The 18,734-nt window shown below is 38.4% G+C and overlaps 1 protein-coding gene across 9 annotated transcripts in view; it reads left to right on the top strand.

Annotated features, from left to right (window-relative positions):
- The window catches only part of EML5 (EMAP like 5), a 168,940-nt gene that overhangs the window by 101,991 nt on the left and 48,215 nt on the right, over positions 1-18,734 (top strand). For 7 of the 9 annotated variants that reach the window (XM_027572413.2, XM_027572414.2, XM_027572415.2 and 4 more), the window contains one exon: positions 1,743-1,884. In XM_027572413.2, coding sequence (XP_027428214.1) covers positions 1,743-1,884 — 142 coding nt within the window. Of the gene's footprint in view, positions 1-1,742; positions 1,885-3,159; positions 3,194-15,304; positions 15,471-18,734 lie in introns of those variants that run through there. The other 2 variants (XM_035728271.1, XM_035728272.1) reach the window with 2 other exon arrangements.

The following is an 18,734-nucleotide window of genomic DNA, read 5'->3' on the forward strand; positions in this document are numbered from 1 at the left end:
AGATTGAAGAATTTACTTTTTTCTGATTCTTCAGATTAAAGAATTACTCTTCTGTTCCTAGTGTGATGCAAGTTTTTATCATGAAAGATTATGTCCATTGTCAAATGCTTTTTCTTTGTCTATTGAGAGATGATAGTGTGGTTTTTATTTTATTCTATTGATAAGGTGTATTACATTGATTGTTTTTCACCTTTTAAACCAACCTTGCATCCCTAGTTGGTTGTGGTGTATAATTGTTTTTTGTTTTTGTATGTGTTGGAATCAGTTTGCTATTTTTGAGGATTTTAGCATCCACGTACTGTATAGAGAGGATAATTGGTCTATAATTTCCTTGTGATGTCTGTCTGGTTTTGGTATCAGGCTCATCTTGGCTACGTAAAATGATTTGGGAAGTGGTCTCTCCTCTTTGATAGTCTTTTTCCCTGTCCATACCCAATCACTAAGTCCATTAAGTTGCTGGCTGATTGCTCTACTGTTTTCAACATTTACCCCAGAGCATAAATTGCTCCATAGATTAAACTAATCAAATTCAGGCTCCCTAAAAGGGACACCATTCCCTAGATTAGTGTTTGAGATTTATTCTGACTTGAAGCAGTCTCCTCCCAGGTATCTCTGAGATTGCCCTGGTTCTGTTGGACAAACTCACTGGCCTTCAGTTTAGCTTATATAGCTAATAAGTACCAGTTACCTCCAATTACCTTTCATCATAACCTTCATTGTTTTCAAGAGCATTTTTAGGCTTGAACTTTTATACACTGTGTAATAAATGAAGTCATTTCCTTTGAGAAGATTAGGAGCTGTTTTTCTGCTTGCTTCTTCCTCAAGGCACGATCTCTGATCCAAGGCTCTGAAGTTGAGGGTGAGCACAATGGAGTGCTCCTTTCTGAGTGTCCGTTGCTTTAGAAGCTGAGTGCTCAGTTTAAGGTGGGGGTAGTAGGGGGCAGTAGCCTTAGGTCTTCTTGAATTGATATTAAAGCCCCAGTATTCTTAGTGGCATGGCCCCAAATGTAGAGCCTCCCTCTCAGAATAGGAATGGGCAGAAGGGAATTTCTACCTGTGTGCAGCACTCATCAAGGATTTAGCCTCTAGCAAGTAGCTCGGGGCAGGATGAGAAATGCCAGTCACCTGCCCCTTCTGGGAAGACAGTCCATTATATTGGGGCGGGGGGAGGAGAGTGCCCACACCCTGTGTTCTTGATTACATCAGACTGGTGTGGACTTTTCAAGTCAGTGAGTTGGAAAGAGGGAGGAAAGGAGTGGGTCTCAGTTCAAATACTGCAAAACTCCCACCGTTCTTACCAGATTTTAGCAGATTTTTTGAATAAATGTTTCTTTTGTCATAACTCCTTAGAACCATTTCCAGGAACCTTAAATTTTTTTTATTAATTTCATCAGTTTCACTGGGGAGCTGGTCTGCAGCGCTCCTTACTGTCTCATAAAGGAAGTTCCTCCTGTATGGGTAATTTTTAACATTCCAAGGCAGCCAATTCCTATTCTCTCCACTCAGTGAAATTTTAGGATTTTAAATTAATTTTGATACTAACTTGGTTATATTGTAATTGTGAAGATAAAGTTGATACAAAATTATTTTAAGGTATATTCCAAAGATAAAGAGAAAAGTTTTATTAGATTACTCTATTATTCATTATCCTATCATTATATAGTGTCAGTTGTTGTCTGTAGTTTTCTTCTAAATACACACATAGTTAGGTTAAATTGATCTTAACTCTGTTTTCTTTGTAGGGACACATGGAAGGAGAGGTGTGGGGTTTGGCTACACATCCTTATCTGCCCATCTGTGCTACTGTAAGTGATGATAAAACCTTAAGAATATGGGATCTCTCTCCTAGTCATTGTATGTTGGCTGTCCGGAAACTGAAAAAGGGTAAGAGGCTCTCAGGCTTGAACATAGATTAAATTGTCACAGTTTTCTAACCCTCACAAATGTAAGAAAGCAATAGTAGGTATATAAAAAAGACTTTAAATATTCATTCCATGTGCACTTGCTCATGATGCTTTTTAAAGAAAATGAATTATACCCAGTCTTTGCTATGGGACCTCCTCTGATCATACCTATCCTGAGCCAGTTTGCAATGTTATGTTGGAAAGAAAAAAAAATACAAGAATACAAGAAGAAAACGGAAGCTAAATTTTCCACCCTTTGTGATTATGAAATATGTGTAATTCATAATCAGAAACTAAGAAAGAAGGCTTAATTTAAAAATAGGGTATCAGAATTGAAGGGAGGACATTTTAGGGTGAAACAGAACTGAGCACATTTGTAGGAGTCAAATGAAGCTAGCCTATCAGTATAGAGAGATAAGGGTTCCATTTTTGGAGCAAGGCAGATATTATTAACCTAGGGCAAATGAGGATGTACAGATAACTTCACATTTCTTAATGAGCTGGTAGGGAATGTTATTTTATAGCATGGAGGCATTGAAGGAGGAGCTCTTGTTGAAAAGGTTGAAAATTGTGACTATAAGAAATGAGATAGAATCAGCAGATGATGGAAAGGATTGTCAGGCCATAATAAAGGCCAAGTTGAACTTAGGTAACATGAATTTGTAATTTAGTTACTTTGTTTCCATCTATTGACTTAAAAAGTCTATTCTCTTCTAGTGTTACTGTATTTAATATTTGTACTTAACTAAAAATCTAAAAATAATCACAATCTCTAGAATAATTGAACCCTAGTCACTGCCCTCTCTCTCTCTCTCTCTCTCTCTCTCTCTCTCTCTCTCTCTCTCTCTCTCTGAGTTAGGAATGTCCAGCATTTTCATTCTTTGGTGTTTTTTTCTCCCTGAGAACTAGAGAAAATTACCAAATATTATCGCAGTGGTTCTATATTGTATTTTCCACGTGAAGGTTTACAGTAAGATCACAAAACCACAGTCATACCTTTGTCTACATAGGAAATCACGGTATCAAATATTCTTCACAAGGTCATAGGAAGTCCTTACCAGTCAAATTTGGAACATACTTTTAAAACCCCTCAGATTTTCTTTTTTTAATTGAGGTATAATTTACATACAGCATATTAGTTTCAGGTGTACAACACAATGATCCAATATTTGTATATATTGTGAAATGATCACTACAATAAATCTAGTTAATCGTTGCCATACATAGTCACAAAATGTTTTCTTTTTTTTTAAAGATTTTATTTTATTTATTTATTCATGAAAGAGAGAGAGAGAGAGAGGCAGAGGGAGAAGCAGGCTCCCAAGGAGCAGGGACCCCAATGCGGGACTCAATCCCAGGACCCTGGGATCATGACCTGAGCTGAAGGCAGACGCTTAACCATCTGAGCCACCCAGGCGCCCAAAATGTTTTCTTTTTATGGTAACTTTTAAGATCTACTCTTTTAACAACTTTCAAATACACAATACAATATTATTAACTGTAGTCATCATGATGTACATTACATCCCCATGACTTACTCATTTTATAACTGGAAGTTTGTACCTTTTGACTCCCTCACCCACTTTGCCCACCTGTCAGTAGCAACCACCAATCTGTTCTTTGTATCTATGAGCTTGTTTTTTGTTGTTGTTTTGTGGGGTTTTTTTTAAGATTTTATTTATTTATTTGATAGCGAGAGAGGGAACACAAGCAGGGGGAGTGAGAGAGGGAGAAGCAGGGAGCCTGATGCGGGGCTTGATCCCAGGATCCTGGGATCATGACCTGAGCCGAAGGCAGATGCCTAACAACTGAGCCACCCAGGTGCCCCTGTTTTTGTTTTTGTTTTTTAGATTCCACATATCAATCAGATGGTATGGTATTTAGCAAGTTGTCATTCATTTTTATGAATGAATAATATTCCATTGTGTGTGTATGTTTACGCACCATTTCTTTATCCATTCTTCCATCATTGGGCACTTTGGTTGTTTCTCTATCTTAATTATCGTAAATAATGATGCAGTAAACATGGGAGTACATACTATCTTTCTTTGAGTAAGTGTTTTCAGTTTCTTCAGGTAAGTACCCAGGAGTGGAATTAGTGCATCATATGGTAGTTCTATCTTTAATTTTTGAGAATTTGGGTTTTTTTTTAACCCCTCTTCAGTCGGATGTTATTATTTAATGCAGTCAGTGTTTACTTAAGTTTATCTATGCTTATACATTTCTTTGCTCATATTTTCTTCTTGTATCTCAGATATTTTTTCTTTTATCATTTTTTCCTAAAATATAGTCTTAGAAGGGGCCTGGGTGGCTCAGTCAGTTAAGCATCTGCCTTTGGCCCAGATCATGATCCCAGAGTCCTGGGATCGAGTCCCGCATCGGGCTCCCTGCTCAGCGGGGAGTCTGTTTCTCCCTCTCCTTCTGCCCCTGACTCATTCTCTCTCTCTCAAATAAATAAATAAAATCTTAAAAATAAAAAATATATACAGTTTTAGAGTTTCTTTAATAAAAACTTCTTTGTCTGAACCAGTGTCATTTCAAGTATAGGGTGGTAGGAGTGGTCTGTTGCAGCAGCAAAAGTATTTTATCATGGACATTGTAATTTTTTTTAAAGATTTATTTATTTTGAGAGAGAAAGAGTGTGTGCACACATATACAAGCGGGGGGGGCATAAGGAGAGGGAGAGAGAATCCTTAAGCAGACTCCCTGCTGAGTACAGAGCCTGATATAGGGGTCCATCCCAGGACCCTGAAATCATGACCTGAGCAGAAACCAGGAGTTGGCCACTTAACTGACTGAGCCACCCAGGCACCCCTGACATTGCAATTCTTAAAAAGCAAGTTTGTTTTTTGTTGTTGTTGATGTATAGTTCACACACAAGTTACATTAGTTACAGGTATACAACGTAACAGTTCAACTTCTCTGTACATCATGCTGTGCTCACTACAGTGTACCTACCATTTGTCATTATACAACACTATTACAATACTATTGACTGTATTCCATATGCTTTCATCCCTGTGACTTATTAATTCCATAATTGGAAGGTTGTATCTCCCACTCTCCCTAAAAAGCAAACCGATTTTTATTAAGCTTTATTATTATTGTTTTAAAATTTTTGATAGTTGGTGTTTTGCCACTCTGGGTGAATTATTACCACCTCCTTCCCTGCCTTTGGTATACTATTACTCTGATTATTTTTATTTTTTTACTCTCATTCTTTAATGCTAATTTAAGCTCTTCTGGAGTTCTGGTTGAGAGTTATTATTCCCCTCTTTTCCATTGTTCTCTTATTTTGTTCTGTAGTTCTGTACTTTAATAACATTATGCATGTGCTTCATTTTTTACTTATTCTATTTAGGATTTGTTGTGCTTCCTGAATTTGTGGATTTATGTCTTGCATCAGACCTGAAAAATTATCTTCCAGTATTATTGGCTGCTCCTAGGAATAGATCTTTGTATTAGGTTATGGAGAAAACACATAATTCTGTGTGTTTGTTTTTAAATAGTCTTCACTTTTATTTTTGTCACCATTGATTCAAAAGGAAAATAGGTGAGGGGAACCCTCTTGCACTGTTGGTGGGAATGCAAACTGGTGGAGCCACTGTGGAAAGCAGTATGGAGGTTCCTCAGAAAGTAAAAAATAGAACTACTTTATGATGCAGCAATTACATTACTAGGTATTTACCCAAAGAATACAAAAACCCTAATTCAAAGGGATACATGCACCTCAAAGTTTATATCAGCATTATCAACAATAGCCAAATTATAGCTGAAGTGTCTATCGACTAATGAATGGATAAAGAAGATGTGGCATATATATATATACACACACACACAATGGAATATTACTCAGCCATAGACAAAAAGAATGAAATCTTGCCATTTGCAACAACATGGATGGACCTGGGGTGTATTATGATAAGTGAAATAAGTCAGTCAGAAAGATAAATACCATATGATTCCACTCACATGTGGAATTTAAGAAACAAATGAGCAAAGGGAAATAAAAAGAAAGAGGCAAACCGAGAAACAGGCTCTTAACTATAGAGAACAAACTGATGAAGGATGGAGGATCCAGAATGGAGGTGGGTGGGGGGAATGGGTTAAATAGGTGATGAGGATTAAGGAGGGCACTTGTTGTGATGAGCACCGGGTGTTGTATGTAAGTGTTGAATCGCCATATTGTACACCTGAAACTAATATTACCCTGTTAACTGAAATTTAAATAAAAACCTTTAAAAAAAGGAAAATAGGTGGATTTTCTTAACTTTAAAAGGTTATGTGTGGTTTTATACTGGTTGAGTTAATTACAAAATTACTGAAGTCCTAATGGTTTAAAAATTATGAAATAGTTATCTCCTTCAAACATTCAGTAAGCAAATACTATTTTCTTCAGCAAATGAGTATATAACTTTTATGATGCTGAGGCTTAACATTTTATAAAAGTAAGTCATAGGGGCGCCTGGTTGGCTCAGTTAAGCATCCAACTCTTGATTTCAGCTCAGGTCATGATCTCAGGGTCCTGGGATGAGCCCCGTGTCAGGCTTCATGCTTAGCGGGGAGTCTGCTTGAGGATGCTCTCTCCCTCTCCTCTGGCCCCTCCCCTTGCTTACTCACACACACTCTCTCTCTAAAATAAATAAATCTTAAAAAAAAGAGTCATTATAGTTAATGTAGATTGTTCTATGAGAATTTTGCCAAACAAGTAATTTCATTTATAGTAACAAGTTCTAGAATAACCAGAAATATAAATATGTAACATGAATTAATGTCTATGATGTTAATATCTATAAAGCAAGCATTTTCTTTTTAAGATTTTATTATTTGAGAGAGAAAGAGAGAGCATGAGAGGGGGGAGGGTCAGAGAGAGAAGCAGGCTCCCCGCTGAGCAGGGAGCCCAATGTGGAACTCGATCCTGGGACTACAGGATCATGACCTGAGCTGAAGGCAGTCGCTTAACCAACTGAGCCACCCAGGAGCCCAAGCAGGTATTTTCTAAATATTGCTAACCTCTCACACTTTTTTATGTAATGATGTGTTAGAAGTTTCTGTTAGAAACTTGTACTCCCTGGCTTTAGCTTTTAATTATAATCAAACCCCATTTTTTTTCTCCCTACCCCTTCCTCAACTCTAGTAACCATCAGTCTATTCTTTGTATCTACGAGCTTGGGTTTTTGTTTTGTTTTAGATTCCACATATAAAAGAGATCATATAGTATTTGTCTGTCTCTGACTTACTTCACTTAGCTGATACCCTTGAGGTCCATCCATGTTGTCAGAAATGGCAGGATTTCATTTGTTTTTATGGTTGAATTAAATTCCATTGTATACCATAATTTCTTTATCCTTTCATCCATCAATGGACATTTAGGTTATTACATATCCTTGCTATTTAAAATAATGCAGCAGTGAACATGGGAATGAATATATCCTTCAAATTATTGTTTTCATTTTTTTCAGATAAATTCCCAGGAGTGGAATTGCTGGATTATATGGTAGTTCTATTTTTAATTTTGGGGGGAACATCCATACTGTTTTTTGTACTGGCTGTACCAGTTTACATTCCCACAGCAGTGCATGAGGATTCTGTTTTCCCCACATTCTTGCCAACACTTATTTTTTGTCTTTTTGATAATAACCATTCTAATAGGTATGAGGTCTATCTTACTGTGGTTTTGATTTGCGTTTCCCAGGTGATTAATGATGTTGAGCATCTTTTCATGTACCTGTTGGCCATCTGTATGTCTTCTTTGGACAAGTATCTATTCAGATCTTCTGCCCATTTTTTAATTGGATTGTTTGTTTTTTCACTGTTGAGTTGTAGGAGTTCCTTATGTATTTTGAATAATAGCCCCCACTCAGATATATGATCTGCAGCTATTTTCTCCCGTTGGGTAGATTGCGTTTTCGTTGATTTCCTTTGCTGTGCAGAAACTTTTTAGCTTGATGTCCCACTTGTTGATTTTTGCTTTTGTTGTGTTTGATTTTGGTGTTAGGTTTTTAAAAATCAGCAAGACCTATGTCAAGAAGCATATTACTGCCTGTGTTTTCTTCTAGGAGTCTTATGGTTTCAGGTCTTACATTTCTTTCAGGTTAATTTTTGTGAATGGTGTAAGATAGTGGTCCAGTTTCATTCTTTTGCATGTGCCTGCCAGTTTTCCTAACACCATTTATTGGAGAGACCATCCTTTCTCCATTGTATAATCTTGGCTTCTTTGTCTTAAATTATTTGACCATATATGTATGGGTTCATTTCTGGGCTTTGTATTCATTTCCATTGATCTATGTGTCTGTTTCTATGCCAATACCATACTGTTTTAGTTACTGTAGCTTTATAATATAGTTTGAAATCAGAGCTTGTGCTGCCTCCAGCTTTGTTCTTTCTCAAAAATTGCTTTGGCTACTCAGGGTCTTTCGTGGTTCCATACAAATTTTAGGAGTGTTCTATTTCTGTGAAAAATACCATTGGAATTTTTTAACTAGACTCTATGCCCAGCATGGTGCTTGAACTCACTACCCTGAGATTAAGAGTCACATGCTCTACCAACTGAGCCAGCCAGATACCTCAATACCATTGGAATTTTGATAGGGATTGCATTGAATCTATATTTTGCTTAGGGTGAAATAGACATTTTAACAGTATTAATTCCTCCAATCAGTGAGCACAGAATATCTTTTTGTTTATTTTGTTGTCTTTAATTTCATTAATGTTTTAATAGGTTTCAATATATAGGTCTTTCACCTCCCTGGTTAAAACTTCCTAGGTGTTTTTTTTTTTTTTAACACAATTATAAATGGGATTGTTTTCTTAATTTCTCTTTCTCAGAGTTTGTTATTATGAAGAAATGCAACAGATTTTTGTGTATTGATTTTGTAGTCTGCAACTTTACTGAATTTTATTCTGACAGTTTTTGATGGAGTCATAGGGTTTTCTATATATGATGTGTCATCTGCAAATAGTGAGAGTTTTACTTTCTTTGTAATTTGGATGCCTTTTCTTTTTCTTCTCCCCCCCCCCACCCCACCCCCAATTGCTCTGGCTAGGACTTCTAACACTATGTTGAATAAAAGTGGCAAGAGTAGACATCCTTGTCTTGTTCTTGATCTTAGAGGAAAACATTTCAGCCTTTCACCATTGAGTATGATGTTAGCTGTGGGCTTGTCATATGTGGCCTTTATTATGTTGAGGTAGCCTTCTTCTATACCCACTTTGTTGAGAGTTTTTATTAACACATGTTTAATTTTGTCAGATGCCTTTCTGCATCTAATGAGATCATGAATTTTATCTTTTTTTTTTTTCTTTTGAAAGAGTGAGGGGGCAGGGGCAGAAGGAGAGGGAGAGAGAGGGAGAGAGAATCTTAAACAGGCTCCATGCTCATCATGGAGCCTGGCATGGGGCTTGAGCTCACAATCCAGAAATCATGACCTCAGCTGAAATCAAGAATTGGATGGTTAACTGACTGAGCCACCCAGGGACCCCTGTCCTTCATTTTGCTAATGGTAGTGTATCACATTGACTAATGTGTATATGTTGAACCATCCTTGTATCCCTGGAATAAATCCGACTTGATCATGCTGTATGATCCTTTTAATGTATTATTGAATTTAGTTTGCTAATACTTTGTTGAGGATTTTTGCATCTATGTTCATCAAAGATATTGACCTGTGATTTTCCTTTTTTCTGGCATCTTGTCTGATTTTGGTATTAAGGTAATGTTGGCCTTGTAAAATATGTTTGGAAAAGTTCCTCCCTCTTTTGTTTTTCGGAAGAGTTTGAGCAGGATTCCTATTAATTCTTCTTTAGGTACTTGGTAGAATTCACTGGTGAAGCCATCTGCTCCTGAACTTTTATTCATTGGGAGATTTTTGATTACTGACTTAATCTCCTTGCTAGTAACCATTCTGTTCAGATTTTCTATTTCATCATGATTTAGTCTTGGCAGGTTGTATGTTTTTAGGAATTTATTCATTTCTTCTGGGTTGTCCAAATGTTGGCAAATACTTGTTCAAGGTAGTCTTTTACGATCCTTTGTATTCTGTGGTATTGGTTGTAACATCTCCTCTTTCACTTCTGATTTTGAGTCCTCTCTTTTTTCTTGGTGAGTCTAGCTAAAGATTTGTCAATTTTATTTGTCTTCTCAAAGAACCAGCTCTTAGTTTCATTGATTTTTCTATTGTCTTTTTAGTCTCTATTTCATTTATTTCTGTTCTAATCTTTATTTCCTTTCTTCTACTAACTTGGCCTTCAGTTCTTTTTTTTTCTCTCTCTAGTTCTTTGAGGTGTAAAGTTAGATTGTTTAGTTCAGATTTTTTTTTTTTGTTTCTTAAGGTAGGCATTTATCACTAACAGTTCCTCTTAGAACTGTTTTATTCTATCTCATAAATTTTGGTAAGTTACATTTTCATTTTTGTTTGTCTCAGTATTTTTATTTTATTAGGTCATGTTAATCACCATACATTACATCATTAGTTTTTGATGTAGTGTTCCATGATACATTGTTTGTGTATAACACCCTGTGCTCCATTCAGTAGTGCCCTCTTTAATACCCATCTCAGTATTTTTTTGATTTCTCTTTTAAGTTCTTCCTTGACCCATTGGTTGTTTAGTAGCATGTTCTTTAATCTCCATGTATTTGTGAATTTTCCAGGTTTCTTCATGTAATTAATTTCTGGTTTCATACTGTTGTGGTTGGAATAGATGCTTGATATGATTTTAGTCCTCTTAAATTTATTAATACTTGTTTTGTGACCTAACATTGATCTATCTTGGAAAATGTTCCGTGTGTACTTGAGAAGAATGTGTATTCTCTTGTTTTTGAATGGATCTTCTGTAAATATCTGTTAAGCCCATCTGGTGTAACATGCCATTTAAGGCCAGTGTTTCCTTACTAATTTTCTGTCTAGATGATCTATCCATTGATGTGAATGGGGTATTAAAGACCCCTACTCTTATTGTATTGCTGTCTACTTCTCCCTTTAGTTCTGTTAATATTTGCTTTATGTGTTTAGATTCTCTTCTGTTGTGTACATAAATATTAACAAATGTTACCTCCTTTTGTTGCATTGACCCCTTTATCATTATGTATCGACCTTCTTGTCTCTTATTACAGTCTTTATTTTAAAGTCTGTTTTGTCTGATAAAAGTATAGCTGCCCAGATTTCTTTGGGTTTCCATTTTCCTACAATATCTTTTTTCATACCTGTACTTTTGTGTGTGACCTTACTTCTATAGTATGTTTCTTGGTTTGCCTCTCTCTCTTTATTTCCCTTTGCTTATTTGTTTTGTTTCTTAAATTCCACATGTGAATGAAATCAGATGGTATTTTTCTTTGACTTATTTCACTTAGCATAATACTCTCTAGCTCCATCCATGTTGTTGCAAATGGCAAGATTTCATTCTTTTTGATGGCTGAATAATTAGCTCTTTCTCTTTCACATCTGCTGTGTAACCTACCTGTTAGGTATTTGATTTTGAGAATTGACCTTAGATTTTTTTTTTATAACATATCATTCTTGTTTATGTTTTAGCTTTCCTCTCTTATGTCTTTAATCTTTACCTATCAGATAAAGAATATAAAATCTAGTTATCTGACATCCTTTGGGATCTGAGTATGCTGTTTTTTCTTTCTGCTGTTTAGGGGTTATTTTTCTGCTGACTCCCTCCTGGCGTGCCATTTTCTTTTGTGCTTAAAAATTTGGATTGTAAGTTTATGTTTAATTGGGCTTTCTTTACCTGTAGGGATTCTCCGAGGTCTGGATCAAAGGTGTTCTTCCAGAGTGATTTTGTTTCCTTCTCCCAGGTGCCTAAGTTGCTACCATCGAGAACTACTAAGGATTTTTTGAACTAGGATTGCATAAATCCTGTAATTAGCATAGCTTGAAATCTAGGATTTGTATAAGCCACCCTACATTTGTGAGTCCTCAAGTATGATTTTTTTCCCCCTCTATCTAGAACCCAGGGAGCATACACAAGTCTATTTCCTGATGTCTTTCTTTACTCCCAGGCATAATTTTAAAAGTCTACTCTTAAAAAAGTGTACTCTTCCCTTGAGATATGATTGTAATACTTAATAAAAGGACAATACAGGGACGCCTGGGTGGCTCAGTTGGTTAAGCGTCTGCATTCGGCTCAGGTCATGATCCCGGGGTCCTGGGATCGAGCCCCGTGTCAGGCTCCCTGCTTGGCAGGAAGTCTGCTTCTCCCTCTCCCACTCCCCCTGTTTGTGTTCCCTCTCTTGCTGTGTCTCTCTCTGTCAAATAAATAAAATCCTTAAAAAAAAAAAAAGACTAAATTGTAAAGTTAACCACCAACAAACTTGAAAAAATATTTTTTAGGGGGTACCTGGGTGGCTCAGTTGTTAAGCGTCTGCCTTCAGCTCAGGTCATGATCCCAGGGTCCTGGGATCGGACTCCCTGCTCAGAGGGAAGCCTGCTTCTCCCTCTCCCACTCCCCCTGCTTGTGTTCCCTCTCTTGCTGTGTTTCTCTCTGTCAAGTGAATAAATAAAATCTTCAAAAAAATATTTTTAAAAAAAGATGTAAATAGTTTATGTATACACATAATAAGCGTTTATGTATAGTCCCTGTATCCATAACTGGTTATGGGCTGTGGTTGATATCTCTGACTTCCCTTTTCTATTACCCATTTCATATTTTCTTTGTCCTTTTTTTTTTTTAAGATTTTATTTATTTGACAGAGAGAGACACAGCGAAAGAGGGAACACAAGCAGAGGGAGTGGGAGAGGGAGAAGCAGGCTTCCCGCGGAGCAGGGAGCCCAATGCGGGGCTCGATCCCAGGACCCTGGGATCATGACCTGAGCCGAAGGCAGACGCTTAATGACTGAGCCACTCAGGGGCCCCTGTCCTTTTTTTTTTTTAAGATTTTATTTATTTATTTGACAGCGAGAGCTGGAACACAGGCAGGGGGAGTGGGAGAGGGAGAAGCAGACTCCCCACTGAGCAGGAAGCCCGATGTGGGGCTTGATCCCAGGACTCTGGGACCATGACCTGAGCCGAAGGCAGATGCTTAATGACTGAGCCACCCAGGCACCCCAATATTTTCTTTGTCCTTAGCCAGAACCTCAGGTGGTTGGAGTTATTTGGCTCATGGGGTAACCCAAACCTTTATTGCTAAATAATATGAAATCTCAGTATCTCTACCTGTTTTTTTTTCCTGGTTGCTGTTCCATTAAGTTTTACCATTGGTTATGGAAGACTAGAAATGTCCCAGTGAGTCCCCCTGGGTTCCAGATATAGTCCCCTTTGCTCTCAGTGTGTAGTAATAACTCTGCAATTGGGATCAATTACTCCCCCTGGAAGAGTAACAGCCCCTTTGTTTGCTTGTTGTTTCACTGGCATAAGGAACCCAACATGACCAGGTGGCAGTCTCACCTTCTAATTCAGAGGAAGCATTCTGTCCCCTGGTAAAAGAATTCTCCCTGCTCTTGGGAGATAAGACTTTAAATCAGCAGAGCTCAGAGTTGCCAGGATGCAAAACAAAATTGTGCAAGTTCGTTATTAGATTGAATGGTGAGAAGAGTCACTCCCACTTCTACTTCTTGATTTCTAGACCCATGTAATCTGGCTATGAGGTTGACAGCACCATGTAATGGTCTGTGATTCAAAGGATATATTGCATCCTGCAAGACAAAATCCCAGTCTTTGACGGTATTGTTTCCCAGATGGTGCCATAAATTAGTTTTCAGTAAGCCATTCCACTGTTAATTAATTGTTCTGTTAGTAGCTTTCTCTGAGTAGTGGGAGTTGGGATAAAACTAGTTAATTCCATGGGTATGAGTCTAATGCTGGACATTTTTTGCTATAGGTTCCTTGATCAGAAGCATGAAATTTGGTGATGGTGGAAAAGGCATCCCATGTGTCCATGGATGGTGGTGCTAGCAGAATCATAATGGTCAGGGAAGGCAAATCCAGAATTCATGTCTATTCTAGTAAAGATGAATCTTTGCCTCCTCCATAATGGAAGAGGTCCAATATAATCAGCTTGTTACCAGCTGGCTGGTTGGTCTCCCCGGGGAATGGTGTTATATCAAGTTCACTTGGTCTCTACTGTTAGCAGATTAGACACTCAGTGGTAGTGGTAGCAAGATAATGTTGGAAAAGAGAGTCCATGTTTTCTAAGTCAAGCATAAACACTGTCCTTGCCTCCACAGGCCCACTGAGTAAGTGCTAGCTGGCTAGAAGAAGACGCTTCTCTGAGATCCACAGAGCATAGTGTTTTGTCCTCCTGTTCGTTGAGAGTCTCCTCTGTAGTGGACACTTTTTGTTTGGCATTCCATAGGACACAAAAATCTTCACATCCTTTGCCCTTCCTGAAAGTTTCATTTTCCAGATTTCCTTGTCTCTAATCTTCTAATCCTGAAAGAATCCAATCCTCAACTGATCATCCAAATAGTTAACAGATGCTAATGAGTCAGTGTATATCTGTCCATCTGGTCATCTCTCACCACAAAAGTGGAAAACCAAATGTACTACTACTGCTTGAAGTGCTGCCCATTGTGAAATTTTACCTTTACTGCTATCCTTCAGGGTCACCCCTGAGTGGGGCTATAGTGATTTCAGGTGGATACCAACATATACTGTATAGGAACATCTGTAAATCTGGCTCAAGTTTTTTCTTCCTCAGCCAGCTGATCGTTAATGAATACCCATGAGGCCATAGGTATAGATTGAGAGAGAGAAGAGGTATCGTAGCAGGGATTATTGCTGGATTCTGAGCCACTTGTTCATGCAAATTACTTCTGTATTCCAGATCTGTGGAAGACTGGTCTTTTATATACCATTTCCATTTGATCATAGATTGCTGCTTAGGACACATAGTCACCTGATATCCTATAGATTAGGCATTTACTCTCTACCAAGGCTTAGTAGCAAGGCCAAAACACCTTCTCAAAGAGAAAATAGGTATCTGTAAAGGAGGGTATGGTATTTTCTCCCAAATCTAAGAGATCTGCAGTACAATTCTCCTTCAGTAGCTTTCCAGAGGCTTCATATAGCATCCCTGTTTACCACAGACACTTTGAGTATCATTGAGTTTGCTAGATTATAAGGCCCAAGTGGAAGATCAGCTTGCCTCCTCTTGTTCTAGTCCCTTGGAAGCCTTTTAAGTGACTTGATAAATGGGTTGAAGCAGCTCACTCAAATGTGTAGGCTTCCAAAAGGCATTACAGGCATTTTACTCCTTTTGTTTGTGATAGGTTTTGGAAGGTGTAGCAACCTTTCACCTTAAAGGGAATATCTTGACGTATTCCATATCATTGGATCCCCAGAAGCTTCACTGAAGTGGCAGGTCCTTTAATTTTTGTGGTAATTATCTTCCACTCTCTTGATTCACTTATGTCTTACTAAGACATCTAAAGTACTTGTTGCTTCCTGCTCCCCAGATCCATTCTGCATAATGTCATCAATGTAGTGGACCATTGAGATGTTTTGTGGAATGTCAAGATGATCAGGATCTCTGTGGACTATACTATGGCAAAAAAAACAAAAAAACAAAAAACAGGAGAGTTGAATAGCCCTGAGGCAAGGCTTTGAAGGTGTGCACAGATACAAGCCAGGTAAAAGCAGACTACTCTGGTGGTCCTTACAGATTGGGGGTGGAGAAAAAAAGCTTTAACCAGGGCAATAACTGCATGCAAAATGTTAAGGGCTATGTTTGTTTGTGCTGGTAAAGATTTGAAAGAGTAGCTTCAGTTAACATTGCTACCTGATTAAATTTATTATCCATAGTTAGTATCTAAAATTCATCTTAGGGGTGCCTGGATAGCTCAGTTGGTTAAGCATTCAACTCTTGATCTCAGCTCAGGTCATGATCTCAGGGTCCTGCGATTGAGCCCCAAATCGGGCTCCACACTCAGCAGGGAGTCTGCTTCTCTTCTTCTCCCTCTGCCCCAGAGAAAGAAAGAGAAAGTGAGAGTGTGGTGGGGTTCTCTCTCTCTCTCTCTCTCTCTCTCTCTCTCTCTCTCTCTCTCTGTCTCTAAAATAAATCTTTAAAAAAATTAAAATAAAATCCATCTTATTTCACATAGACCAAACAGTCAAGTTTAAATGTAATAGGTGTTTTCACCAGTGCATATTTTCAGTCTTTGGTAATGTCACTAATTTTTGCAGTTCTCAGGCTTGCAGTTTTGCATCTAATCTTGAGAGAGCAATTTCCAGGGGTTTGCACTTATTTCTTCCTGTTGTAATGACCCTTATCCCGTGGATCACAGAGCCAATCTAGTGGATTCTACAAGTTGCCAAGTGTATCTGTTACAATTCAGGAATTGGATGGAATCCACAGAATTAGTGTTAGTTCAGAGCCCCTGTTTACTAATTCCTGAACATTTGAGTATTTCCTTTTCTTCAGTTGAGTCATTTGTGACCACTGATTGTTGGAGAAAGATTTACTTAATATACTGTGGCATTGCTACAGGGTCCCTCTCAATGGGACTTAGCCTTCCCTTTAATCAAGGGACTCTGAGTATATGAATTGGCTCAGGTCTGAAAACAGGCTGAGAATCTGTGAGTTTCCATTATGGTAATTGAAGTCAGGTTTTTTTAGCCGCCAGGTCTGGAGTTTTTTCTGTTATATAGATCAAACACTAATCTGGTAGCCTACTCATCTATTTCATTCCTGCAGACACCATGATTGATTAGTCACCAACAGAAATCTCCACAGGCCAAAACATTCTGATTATTAGGACATTCCTGCTGCCCTTTTTGGTAAAAGAATCTGCTCTTTTAAGTGCTGCTACTTGGCTTCTGCTTTTCCTAGATGATCCCTATTGAATCAGGGAGCCCATATTAATGGAAACATCTCCTTTTCCTGCTCTACGTAGAAGGACATCACAGAGCTTTTCAAAGATGTAGATGTTGCCCTTAATTAATGTATTTCTCAATGCTTTTGTAAAGGGACTGTTTTCTAGACTTTGGGGGGCACTATAGTTGGTGGGCAAGTATACAGGTTGCATATGAGAAATCTACTTCAACATTCTTACCTCCCTAAGCTTTTGGATTCCTTCCTCTATATCAGAGGTCAGCAAATCCAGCCCTCCTCCTGATTATGTAAATAATATTTTATTGGGACACAGCCATGACCATTCATTTATGTATTGTCTAGGTCTGCTTTTGTACTACAGTAGCAGAGTTGAGTAGTAGTGACAGAGACCATATGGCCTGCAACGCTGAAAATATTTACTTCTCTGGTCCTTTAAGAAAAGGTTTATTGCTGATCTCTGCCCTAGAGTATGCTGAGATTTGATCCAAGTTAGGGGCCTAGTGACAGCAGAGAAGTGGTTATGATAGTTCTTCAGAAGGCTAAACATCCCCTGCAAGGCATCTATCCCAGAAGATCAGTCTTCCCAGGCACAGGAGAGCAAACTTGGCACTGGCCATGAGACTCAGAATAAACACAGAAGTTCAAGATTTTCAGTTTTGTCTGAATCTAACCAGATGCTCCCATTCCACAGTTCAGAGTTCCTTCCTTCCCAGTCAGTGCCCCATCACATAAGAAACTTGGTGAAACTGGGAATTCAGCTGACATTGTAAATTTGCAACCTACACAATTAAATTTCGTGTTTGTTTTTAGCAACATCAGCCCATGGTCTCTAGTCAGACCATGACTCGTGCTGAGAGTTTAAGGATCTGAGTTTGTTACTTCTTTCTGTTAAATGTTCCATGCACTCAGTGGAATCTTTTGCACAGCATAGTCTTTGCAGTTATCATTCTTTTTGTGGTGGTCAAAGGCAGCAGCCTCTTGGACTCCGAGGGCATTTTACTTCAGTTAACTGCAGGAGATAACTTGATTGTTATGCCCATACATATACCCTGGATTACTAACATCCCATTTCCCGTTGGCAAGGGCTCAGCACTGTGCTTAAACCCAAAGCATGACTCAACCAATTCCAAAAATCCCATCTTTAATGATCTGTCTCCTGTGACTACTTCAGTACCAATTCTGTACCAATCAAGAAACAGAAACGACCTTAGTAAGTGGAATAGGGAAAATTTAATACTGAATAAGTGTTGTTAACCAATAAAAGGTGATTAAGTACTAGAAGGGGTAAAGAGGATTCTAAGGAGTATAGAAGCAAACTGAAGAAAGCAGCTGCCACCTGTAGGTTGGTGGGTGCTGATTAAGGAAGGACCCCTTCCTGTTTCTCCGGCTGAGATTCAGATCTCTTTGGAGAGATGTGGGTGCCGTAGAAAAGAAACTTGCCAGAGGGCTAGTCTAGGAAATCTTTTGCTATGGTGGCAGAAAAAAATCTTCCCATCCCAGCCCCAGCCCCCATACCTACCCTTGCCCTGTTGTTAACCTGATCTCCCAGTTCCAGCACACCAGGAGAAAGAAAAATCCCTTCCTTCTTCTTTGGCCTTGCAAGGACCTTCCAGTACCCTCTACTGGACAAAATCAAAGTAGCTGGAAAAGGAAAAATGTCTATAGGGCCTAGCTCTAGTATCACGTAGCCCGAAAGAAAAGGGTGAATTTGGAGCTGAGTGGCAATAAATTAATAACAAGCTTTTATCCAGCTCATGACTGTGACTACTGTCTGTATGCTACTGTCTCCCATATTTATATCTCTAGTCTAGTCTTCTCCCTTGAGCTCCAGAGAAGTGTAATTATACCAAACTGCCTTCTTGATGTCTTCACTTGAATTTCTCATAGGTATCCTTAACTTTATGGGTACAAAACTGAACACTTGGACCTCCTCTAGTTTTTTCCGTCTTGGTAAATGACATCACCATTCAAAACAAATATCCTTGATTTTATCTTTTTCTCCTATGCTCCTCCCGTTAGTCAGAGTCCTGCCAGCTCTATCTTTAGAATATCCA

This window comes from Zalophus californianus, chromosome 6 (assembly GCF_009762305.2).
Source record: "Zalophus californianus isolate mZalCal1 chromosome 6, mZalCal1.pri.v2, whole genome shotgun sequence".
Classification (NCBI taxonomy): Eukaryota; Metazoa; Chordata; class Mammalia; order Carnivora; family Otariidae; genus Zalophus; species Zalophus californianus.